A 12,323-nucleotide genomic window follows, 5' to 3' on the forward strand; every position below is an offset into this window, starting at 1 on the left:
GCTCAGGAACGGTTAAGCAAGGCAGACGTGTTTTGGGGCCAGTTTGACTAAGGGAAAGCGATTTCACATTTTGATTGCAATTCTTTAACTATAGTTGTGTTTTATTACGCTCAGCCATGTAGTATATAGTAGCAGATATAAACAAAACGGTCTCTAAAAAAACTGGTTGATTTTAAATAATGAAATTGTTTGGCCTCAAATCATAGGACAAATCCGCTCAACGACAATTTTTGTACGATTAATTAGTTCTACGGCTAACAAGACTGGGCTTTTCGAATAGAGCAATAAGCAAGGCAAAAAAGGTTTTGTGCGAAGCATGTTTATAACGGTGAGGTTTGGAAACGACCAGCGGCAGATTTTTAACCCGGACTGCGCGGTCATCAATTTACTGGATGAGATCAAGCGCAAGTGTAAGGTGGTACTCAGTAAAGACGTGGACCTCACTGACGAAACGGGTACGTAATATTATATATTAGAGTCGAAATCGGACTACCAAGAATTTTTAAATCCCTAATTTGTCGTAGGCTTGCGCAGTAGCAACTTCAGAAACAATACGGCAGTATATTGTAAAATAATGGTAAAAGTGGGTTAGTTTACAACCACGTATTATGGGCGGATATAATTAGACTTGGACAAGTAGATTAATTTTAGCTTTTTACTATTAGATTAGAATTAAAATTAGAGCATTTGAGTTTTTCCAGATTAGATTAGAATTACAATTACCGAATTCCTAAAAGCACGAATTTTACTGGAATTTTACCTAGAAATAGGCATTACATTTTTTTCTACGTTTTAGCATCCTATGCTTTTTAAATATCTTAAGTCGCGTTTTGATCAAAAATTATTAAATCAAATTATTTGTTGTGTCTGAGAGACTAAAAATGCCGTTCGACGAATTGCATTTTGTGGAAAATCAGAATTAGATTAGAACTAGAGTTGGGACACAAGCAGTTTACAAACTAGATTAAAAGTAGAATTAGCCACATTTTGCTCTAATTCATTGATTTAGAAAACTAAAATTACCTAAAAGTTGTCCAAGTCTGGTTGAAGGTATAAGGGGAGTTAGTGACGTTCTTAGGGTTAGGAGTTGGAGTTAGTGACGTTCTTAGGGTTAGGAGTTGGGGGTTAGATAAAATGTTGGATAGGCCTTACTTTGACCGTTTAGATCTTATTCCTATTAAGACGGCCAGATGGTGTTTTGTTCCGGCCTGTGTTTTATTCCGACGTTGATGTTGTTCTTATTTCGGTCATATGCTGGCGTTTTTTGTATTTATATTTATTTCAGTTGGTGTTCCGCAAGATTATTTGATACCGTACATAAAGTGTTCCACATCTCAAAAAAAATTAAAAAACCCTGGCGTATGCCGCAGGCCTTCTTGTGGGAATCAGCAAGGCGAAACCGTTCGACAGGGGTTCGAGATTCGTGATGGCTCAGAACACGTATGTTCTTGTGGAGAAACGAGAAACGGCTTCTGAAAACGCATCTCTCTCGTCACAGGAAAAACTACGACTCCTGAAAGCGAGGCTTGCAGCAAAAGGGGTAAATCCTTAGCAAGCAGGATTACATTGCGGTTCAGGTTGTAGTTACACACAGAATGAATATCACAGAACATTAAACACATAAATATAGGCAGCATTTTGTAAACTTGGCAAACAATCCATTTTGAAAGAACGTTGTGTGAACGTGCAAAGAACATTTAAAAAGATACCTCATTTCTGCGTATGGCTACTCACTTCTGTATGCCAAAAAATAGTGATGAGTTGATGGCATTGGTCGTAGCTTAATGTCTACGTATTTTTTACTATAAAATAGGTCGCTTCTGTCGTTGATTTTGCAGAGTTTTACAGTATATTTAGTAGCCATGCAACCGGTCCTCAGCATTAACACAAAAAAATTGGCACTAGAATAAATTTAGGTCTTTGTGAACCGATTCCTGTAAGCTTTAAAATGTTTTTGAAATTCTTTAAACGAAATCAGAAAAAAAACAAAAAAAAAATCGTTTTTTCAGTAGCCTAAGCAAATGACAAAAGCAAAAATATCATATCTATAAAATAATCAATTAGAACATAAGGAAACCTAATGACCTTTAGTGACAATTTTTACCCTACTTCACTTAAAAAGAGTTGTCTACTCTATTATTTTTATATCACGTTAAAATTTGCCAAATCCCATAAAGCATGCCTTTGTACTACTTTCGCAACATAAAAGTGTAATTGGGTACACTATGAACATATCGGTAATGCAATAAAAAAATGAATTGCAAAGCAAAAAAAGATTGAGTAGATTGACAACATGTTAATAAAGACGTTTCGATAAATCATTTTCAGTTAATTTGAATGAGAAGTAAATTAAAGCATCACTTATAAAAGGTGGACGCAATTGCTGTCATTTTAAGTTTCTTTTAAAACGAGGTCGACCTGCTCGACCTATTTGGCATTGTAGTTCTTGATCAAGCTACATTACAGATCCGTGCATATTGGATTTTTTTCGCGCAATGTAGTATAATATTTGTCCAAACTCTGTCATTTTACAGAACGATCACGCATCCGCCCGCTCGGGGAGATCAGGGCGCGCTGTGTCCAACAGGGAACACTACTTTCCTCTATTGCTCTGTATCAACCAACTCTACCCTGACTACTTCCTGCATCGTAGCTTGGAGGAGAAGAAATTGCACGCAAGGAAAGTGGCCAGAGGTTATTCTTGCCTTTATATATATATATATATTTATATTTATTTATATAATTTTATGTTTTAAGGAAGAGCTTACCAAACTTGGGGTAACTGATCTGCAGAGAATTTTAGGGGTCACGAATGGGTCCACATCAGTTTTTTCACGAAGTGTTATATCGAGATAAAAAAAATGATATGCAAGTTTTAATTTCAATATAATTTTTTTATGATTGTCGCTAACCTCTTTAATATACTTAAATAGAGTCGCAGCCTGAAATCATCGTGTCCGTTTGTTTTTAGGTAGTTTGACCTGAAGTCGTACTCCTCTCCAATTATCCAAAAGTTACCAAAATCTATTGTTGCAGGGATAAAATGTTTTGGAAAAATCTATTTTTATTACACATTTGTCGGACCTTACTAGAGGGGTTGCTTTTGCTCTTTTAGCTAGTGTTGAACTCGACTTAAACGTTCCCCAATGATCTATCATGTGTTGTAAAGTGAAAGTGGTGAAACGTAAGTTTGAAAAACAATTTCCACGATTTTAAGGCTCTTAACCACCGCAAAGTTGTTTTTTTAGCATATTGACAAGGTTAAAAAAGTAAGTATAGTTAAAATTGATATCGCCAGTCATTTTTTTGTCCAATGATTTACATAAAACGGACAGGGTTTAACTGAGGTGATTGCCAACAACGTCTATTTGCCCTGTAAAGAGAAAGATACCAAAAATAATTTAGAAAATACTGTACTTTTACTTGATTTTAGAAAGCATAACGTACATGAATTTTTTGACATTTGCTAGATAAGTTAGCTGAGCAATAGGATATTTCCCGCAAAGATATTTCCCACAAAATCATACCCTTTTGTTTTTTAAGTCAATCTGACTAAAATGACACAATAAAAGTCTAGGCTTTAAGACACATTCTGACCTTCACCATATATTTGTCGAGCAGAGCATAAGAACTCTACTCCGACGCGAGAATCTTCCCCGGGACCTACACGCAAGACTGTCATGTCTCCCAACCGACTCAGGAACTCCGGCGCAACAAGAAGGCACATGACAGCAAGGCGACTCACCATATTTACCTAACATCTCAACCATATTAATTTGCCGACATCCTATCGTTCAGCTTTTTTAAGTGTTTTTGATACATTTTTATATTTACGCATTTTTTTGCGGGGTAGGCACGAGTTAATTATCTCAATTGTTTCACGTGAAACGATCAGATTGTTACTTGTAGTTTTTCGTTACTTACAGCGGTAAAAAAACAAAACGGAACATTGTGATTGGCCCGCATAACACTTACATTCGATTGTACTGCTAAGGGAACCATTCCACAAGATGTCGTTAGTGAGCCGTGAGCTCTCTGATCGTCAGTGTCATCTCAACCCTGTATAGAGTTTTTGCTGACGTCTTGCCGTAAAAGTTCCCCGTAATAAAGTTAGAAAAGCAGTCAATAACTCATAAACTATTCCGGTATTTAAAAAAATAATATATCTCAATGATAAAAAAGGAAAAATCGACACCATCTTGATAAAGACGTTTCGATACGCGGTTGTATCATTATCAGTTAATGTAACTGAAATAAAATATCGCAATGCTGTTATTTTGTTACAAAAAAAACTTTAAAACTTTGGTTAAATTGAGATTAAAAGTTAAACTACTTAAAAAAAAACTATACCCTTTCAAATTTGGGGGGAAGCAGCTATAAAGATACGATAAAAATGGTTGAAACATACTTGGACGTCAAAGTAATATTAAAGATTAGATTTACCGAAGTATAGTTGACACACAAAATATCTCCGTCTCTTCCTCTTCCCACCTTTGCATTGAAATCTCCCATCACAATTATAATTTCACCGTGTTTGCATTTCTTTTTAACTAAATTCAGTTGTGTGTAGAACGTTCTAATCTCATCGTCAGGGGCTTTTTCAGTAAGAGCATAAACCTGTATAATGTTGAGATTAGTCCTCTGACCTTTCAGTTTAAGAAGAATGATTCTATCGGATACAGCCAAGCATCCCATAAAACTTTCAGCAGTTTTATTTCCGAGTATGAAACCAACGCCACGCTCATGCTTGCTTCCTCCAGACCATATGATTTTAAATCCTTAGTAATTTCGCCTTGGTCTGTCCATCTCATTTCAGATATGCCAAGAATATCAATTTTTAACCTCTTCATCTCCAAAATCACATTTTCCACTTTTCCTTTCTGGTGCATGGTTCGTACATTCCATGTTGCAATCCTTTTTAACTTTGATTGGTTTCGACGAGTAGCTGAATGACGATCGGGTATGACCTGACGAACATCATGATCCCTACCGAGCGAGATAACTGCTCCTGACTGGAGTTGGTTACCGTTAACGCTGTTATCGTTTAATTTTTTTCTATCAGTGTTCATTCATGTTGACTAGGCAAAGAATTACAAGGATGGTTTGCCATTGCCTTTCCTTGCCGACCCCTGCATTTAGCCAGCCTAACTGTTTCCGTCCGACACCACGAGGAGGTATGCAGTAGGACTTGGGAGTGTTTTCTACGAGAACAAACAACCCCCCATTTTTTGACGGACGCTATTACAAGCCGTAACAATTACATTTACTTTTAAAGGGGAAAAAACGCACCTCAGTTATCACTCTTCATTCATTTATCAAAATACCAATCACAACGATTCAATGCCCGTAAAATGTTTAGAGAAAAAGTGATCAGGCAGCACATTAAACGAGTTTTTGGACGGAGGTAAAGTGATTTTAGGCGCCGTATGTTTATTTACTGCAATTGCAATATCTATAACTAGAAGTTACAATAAATTTAAAAAGCGTTTATTTTAGGGATTTGTCACCAAAACTTTAAATACCAAAAAAGCACTGCTGTGTAAGAAGAGCATTCTTATCTGGGATTAAAAAAACTGAAAACTCTAAAAACTGATTTTCTGAGAATCTGTATACAATTTTCCAAATAACGCAAAACACTTTTTCCCAAATATGTTGGATAGTTTAACAAGACCCTGTTGCAGCAGACAATGAGAATTATTTCACCCACTGCTAAAAATGGCCGCGAAACGATTTACTAAATTTAAAAGGTTGGCAAACAAAAAACGTCTGTAAGTCCTAAACTATACGCGATAGCGTATAATGCTTATTGAGTTCTAGGCCAGTCGGAATTGTTTGCTTAAATTTTATATTGGCGAAAGTCCACTTGCGTTTGGAAATCGTCACGACACGATTGATCATTATTAATTTCCTCGAGTAATTTATCACTTGTGAGCGCAAGCAAACACAATGTCTTATTGGGTCGCAGGCAACTGACATGCGTTGCAGTGTGTTTGGTGTTGAAATTAGTCGACTGATACTAAATCTTGTGGATTATATTGGTATCGTTGGAACCTTCATGCCTTATAACAGGGGTGGGCAAATATATTCAATGGAAGAGCCATTTGCAGAAAATACAAAGAGCCTCAAAATTTTTCTCTATAAAAAAGTGGTAAATAATGCAAGGCCAGCCGCAATAATAACAGAATTGTAATATACCAAAACGGTACTAATCAACACAGTAATAACAGTAATAGTAAAATAACACGCACAATAGTTATTAATATCAGTCTTTTGTTAACTAACTCTTCGGACTCTATGTCTAGTATTACGTCATAAACAAAATGCTGGCCTAAATAAAGAAAAGAAAAAAAGAGAAACGTTTATAAACGGTACTCTTAGTAACCTTTTCAAGTTTTTTGAAATTTTACGATTCAACTAGAAGAGCCACAAAAAACATGCCGGAGAGCCGCAGTTTGCCAACCCCTGCCTTATAACTACGGTTGTCCGATGCTTATCATTTTACTCCGATAAAGATAACCGATATTTTGGACAAAAATTATCGAGATCCTATTCGATACCAAATGACGTCATTACTATGCTACAACAAGCAAAACAGATGCAATTAAAACGTTCAAAGTCAGGTTACTTGGTTACAATTGCTTACGCGTAAGAGATAGAATGCTGCAGCAATTCGTTTACGCAAAACGTTATTTTCAACCCGATGTAACTAATTATATACATTTTGTAATAAGTCAGGGGTGGCCAACGTATTACATAAGGGTGGTGGTGTAGACCTGTGGTTCTCAACATGTTTAGCTTACGGACCGGTAAAATTTCAAAACCAATTTTGCGGACCGGTGGATCTTCAAAAATCAACCCAAAATGTAATTACAACAAAAGTATGCAGCTAAAAGTCTTCGTAGCTTTTACATATAATTGGTCATAAATTTTAAGACTTAACCACTCTAAGACAGTTGGGCACAACACTTGTAGCATTGTGACGTATGATAAAGTCTAAAATAGACCCAACTCTATGTTATGTCACAATGCTGCAAATTACGGAACTGGCGAAGTTCTAAATTTGATAGACAAGCCTTCAACATCTTGCATTTTGCAACTGAGATATAAAATTGTAATATATTGGGCGGACCGGCAGGAAAGTTGACGCGGACTGGCGGTTGAGAAGCACTGGTGTAGACAAAGCGTTAAACCTTCAAACAAAAACTATGGGTTCATTCACGAACTGCGATTGTAATTCTTATTAATGTTAAGCTTGTTAGGCATCATGTTATTACCCACTTAACATGATGAGTCACTGGAAACAATAAAATTATTTTTCATGATAAATTTAAACCCGAATTTTGTTAAAGACATTCGTCGTATTAACTATTACTTTCGTAAATTCTTTACTTCGTATGCCTCACAAATATTATTGCACAAAAAGAATAAAATAAATATTACTTGTTTGGTAAACTAAACAATGGTCTTATATCTACAAACAACATCCCTAGTCAGGATGAATTAAACGAATAATCTGTTAACTAAAAAAGGTCTCCATGGGTGTTATATGATAGCTGTGTATACTTTACGCATCGTATTGTCATCGCAACGTCAATTATTCAGGAATAAAACTAGGGTGTTTTGCAATTTACACTCGATGGAGGAACAAGATTAACGCAAAGCGCAAGAAAATATTTGCTTTTTCGTAGTTTAAATAGCAAGAAAAATATGAGATATCGCTCGGTGCCCAGTTTGTAAAATAGATCGCGGGCCGGATGATTTGCGTTGGCGGGCCGGGTCTGGCCCGCGGGCCGTAAGTTGCCCACCCCTGCATTATATAATATGTGCCTCCAAGGAAATGATATAACAAGTTATCAAGGCTTGTTTTCCACATGAGTTAATCAGAACTGAGAAATGTGATTGCATATAACCAACAGGTACAATTTTGTTATTTGAAAAAGATTTCCATTGAAAGATTAAAATGATGCACCAGGGCGTCGCCACGCCACAGTTTACAACATCTGGTCTAAACTATATATAGAAGAATATCTGTCGTGTATTGTGTTGGTAGAAGAAATAAAATTATGACAGTGTAATGAATTTGAGTTAACAAAAAGACCGGTTTCATTTTTTGGTATGGGCCTGGATTCACAAAGAAGGCTTATGAAATATGAAACTAATTACGCCTGAATGCTGTTGAGAGCGCCCTATTGTCCCAAACAAGACCCATGTTGTTCGCAAAAAGATCACGCAGCTAATCACAAGTTTTTTTGGCGATCCCTGGTAATGGTGTATTTCTATTAGCACTTTGTAAAGCTTTGTTAGAACTAAGTAGGCGAATTGGAAATACTAAGTTAAACTTTGGGATGCTGTTATAAATCTGCGCAAATTGGAAACTTCTCTCTCACAGGAGAAAAGTCTCGAACAAAACAACGCATCTCGTTAGTTTTATTGGTGTATTTAGCGGCTTTTCAGCAGTAAAACTTCGGGGTGGCTTGTTGTCAGTGCGTACGATCTCCTAATTGTTACGTCATCAGTGACGTATAGCGGTTTTCGCGACGTGTCCGAAAAAATACCTGATTTGCTTGTTGGCATTGATGTCACTTTCTGTTAGGTGCGAAAAACAAATATTTTCCACAAAACTATAAGTGTATGTAGTAAAAGTAAGTAACACATACAGTTTTCTCGACACTTATTTAATAAAAAAAAACGTTTGTAAATATTAAAACCTTTTTAAATAAAATTAAGTCAAAGATTGAAGGCAGAATATAACCTTTGAGTGCGGGCATTTTCAAAATCCACGAGTAATTGAGCAAACAGAATTTGTATATATTACACTTTAACTCGTTTCCACTTAGTTTGGAAGTGTTAAAAAAATTAGCCTGGCGAAATAAGTTTAAACATATTTTGAGTTACAGGGCGGCGCATTTTGTTTGATCACAAAACGTTAGTAAATATAAAACATTTCTTAACATAAATAAGTCAAAGATTTAGGGCGGAATATAACCTTTGAGTGCGGGCATTTTCAAAATCCAAGATTAAATCATCAAATAGAATTTGTATATTTGTCTTTTAACTCATTTCCACTTAGTTCAAAGGGGTTAAAAAAATTAGCCGGGCATAATAGTTTAAATATATTTTGAGTTACGAAGCGTCGAATGTTATTTGATCAGCAATAATAACACCGGTCTTGATGACGAATTCGCTAAAACCGTGACGTCGATTCGAAGACCACCTTCGAGATTCCAGGCGTTATTTGCTTTGCAAACAACAAAAACTTTCAGGAACATAAAAAAGCTCGTTATGTAAGATTGGATTTTTGCACGTCACAATATTGCACTACTGTCATCTAACCAAACACTGACCAAAGCCCGAAAGATTTTCGCCGGGATAAAGTCTGTTACTCATGGGTGATCAATCGAAGTTGGGCCTATTGTCAGCAAACGTTTATACAATTACTGTTTTAGGTTTTGCCCAAAGGTTGTTTCCCAATGTAAGGGCAACAACCTTTTCGCATCGGTGATGTAAACAAGTCATTTTGAAATGAAAGTCCAAGTCAAGTTTTTTAAAGACGAAGTCCCAATCCAAGTTATCAATTGCCAGTTTACAGCAAGTCAGCATGAAAACAAAACATTAAACCATTAAAATTGATGAACTATCGGTGTATGGGCAGGATTTCAAATAAAAAATCAATAAAATGCAATATATAGCAAACAATGTTTTTTACATGCAAAAAAATAGATAACAATTAACGTGCTTTTTTTAAATATAAATAAAACACTTAATTTCCACGCAAGGTAATTGAAACAATTACTCAAATCTAAGGCTAAATAACTATAAGGCCAACGATAGCGGACAACAAAATGTTATAACTTGATTATCGGTAAACGAGCTTTCGGAAGTTGTCGTTACTTTTAAATTTCTTTAAAATTTAGTTCGGAATTGCATTCGTCAACATTTTAACTGTATTTTGTAATTATTGAATCAAAATTGACCGGCAGATTTAACCACTCGGGCTGTAGTTTGAACATCCCTGAACTACAAACATACTCGCTACAGCACCAGGCGAAATTACACGTTCAGGCCATAAAGTTCAAAGAGACAAATCCCAGTCATATTACACCTTTATTAAAACCCTTTTATTTCAACTCCACATACGACGGGAAAGTTAATCGCGTAATACGTGAAAACTAGAGTGACACGCGTACCACCTGTTAAGAACCACTGGTCTTAAAGGAAACCATGATGACTGTAAGTTTTTCCCCTTTCACTATAGTTTTCCGTCTTGCGCGCGCGTAAGGCGCGACGCATCACACAATCATTTAATTAGGCTCGCCTTCCGTGGTAGTGCACGCCTAATTAGGCGCGGTAGTGCACGCCCACGTTAAGAATGTAATTAGCTTCTAGCCTTTGGGGTCAATTTAGTTCCTACATAAAGCTCTTGATTTTAGGTGCATGGTGCAGTCGACACCAGCATCAATACGAAGACACTCTACACGCCAGACATCAAACTTTGGTATGTTTTTTCGCAACCTTTTTTTGTTTGTATATGAAGTATTGTGCGCTAAACATTTCATTTTTCGTCTTACAGAAAACCTGCGCCATTTCTGGAGTGTATTTGCTTTTTACCGTGCGAAAATTTTATGTTCGCTACCGTCCTTTAATACGCAAGCAATAAGAGAAAAGAGTGTTTTACAAAGCTTGGTTTCTACAATGACTTTCAACCTTAGCAGCCGATAATGCTCTCTGTATTTCTGTTTTAATTCTTTGGTAAAAAATAAGATTTACGTTTGGATTCCCTTTGCAACATTAGCAGTAAAAATGCAATGTAAGCATTACTTATTTTTAGTTTTTTGCGTAACTCCTAAAATTTTCGCGTAATACATGAACTACACGTGTACCATCGGTTGTGAACCACTGCTGTAGACAATTCTTCCTGTATTTTTATTTGAATCGTTGGTGAAGAAAAATATTTAATTTCAGATTTTCCTTGCGACATTAGCAGTTTGATTGCGTTCGCCCTTACTTATTTCTACAAGATATCGTTCGCAATGCTACCAAGTCATGAGCACGTCTGTGTTGCAGCGGGCCCATTTTTGACAGGCTGAACCCTTAGAAATAGAAGCTTTTACCAATTTGAAAATTAAGTGAAAAACCCAGTTAAAAAATTATTTTCAGCAATATTGTTTTTTGTAACCACTATATAGTACCACATACCGCAGTATCGGCATTAGAGTATACACATTAACGACGACAAAACAAACTTTATGTAAGTCCAAGCAAGGGTTTATCAGCACGCTTTAGTCTTTAAGGATTAGGAAAAAAAATTGGATCTTAAAATCCGTCTCTCCGGCATTGGCCGTCTAGCTCAAACTCTGTGCTCATTTCGCTCGCAACCAACAATGTTTGTCATTAACAAACGTTGACGCGCAACCTTGGATTCTGGACGGACGCTGTAGCACACACAAACACGCGCGATCACATTCGGCGAGCAAAGTTGGTTATTTATTCGCTTTTATGTCGCTTTGCGCAAAAAGCGAGCTCCGCACGCTTCGCTTCAACTTTGCGTTAGCTCAGAGGTTCTTAAACTGGGGTCCATGAACTAGTTTTAGGAAGTTCATGAAGGCCTAATAAGTTTTCAAATAAAATAGTTTAATTAAAAATTAAACGTTTTGCACTGAATGTATTTAGACTGCATTTCACTTTCACATTATTTGGACCGGAAACGACAGATTTTTGTCTATTTATATTGTGACGTAAATTTATGACGTCATTTTTAAAAATTTCTTGCCGACACTTGTCCGTGCAAACTAATTTTTTATATAGGTCAGCGGTAAAAAAGTTTAAGAACCCCTGTGTTAACTGATCTTAACCATTAACGCAGCCCTCTTAAATCTGCCCATGCTAAATAGATTGGTCTAACACTTGTTAACATTTTGAACAAAATTTCATGCTTATATGTTCAATCAGAGCCGATAACAACTTGCGACACCGTTTCATTACAAAGACAGTTCAAAGTTTCGTCCTAGAATGATAATCAGAAATTATTACACGAAATCGAAATCATGTAACTTTGTAAAGAACAAGAAACAACACTTTGGGTTTTTGTAGGACCTTTTATACAATGTTTATATGCGGTTTTGTCTTTGGTAAATTAAATTGGCATGATGATATTGCTCTAGAAATAAAACCAGATTTGCATAAAAAACGGAAATTGTTTTTGGTGAAAAACATTATGGACACGCTCGAATATATTTGACACCTAAAATTCAACAATAGGGTTTTAATTTAGTCTTTAGGTGAGATAGGTAAGTTGCTATAGTACGGTTCGTAAAGTGAGAAAT

General features: G+C 36.2%; 1 protein-coding gene across 1 annotated transcript; it reads left to right on the forward strand.

Annotated features, from left to right (window-relative positions):
* The first annotated feature begins 316 nt into the window (after window positions 1-316).
* LOC146145716 (uncharacterized) lies at window positions 317-3,758 on the forward strand. The gene is made up of 4 exons (XM_083390654.1): window positions 317-455; window positions 1,371-1,540; window positions 2,535-2,694; window positions 3,622-3,758. Exons 1-4 carry the CDS (start codon window positions 317-319, stop codon window positions 3,756-3,758), a joined length of 606 nt encoding a protein of 201 aa, XP_083246780.1.
* The last annotated feature ends 8,565 nt before the right edge of the window (window positions 3,759-12,323 follow it).

The sequence above is a fragment of the Ascidiella aspersa genome, chromosome 5, assembly GCF_963924565.1.
Source record: "Ascidiella aspersa chromosome 5, kaAscAspe10.2, whole genome shotgun sequence".
Lineage (NCBI taxonomy): Eukaryota > Metazoa > Chordata > Ascidiacea > Phlebobranchia > Ascidiidae > Ascidiella > Ascidiella aspersa.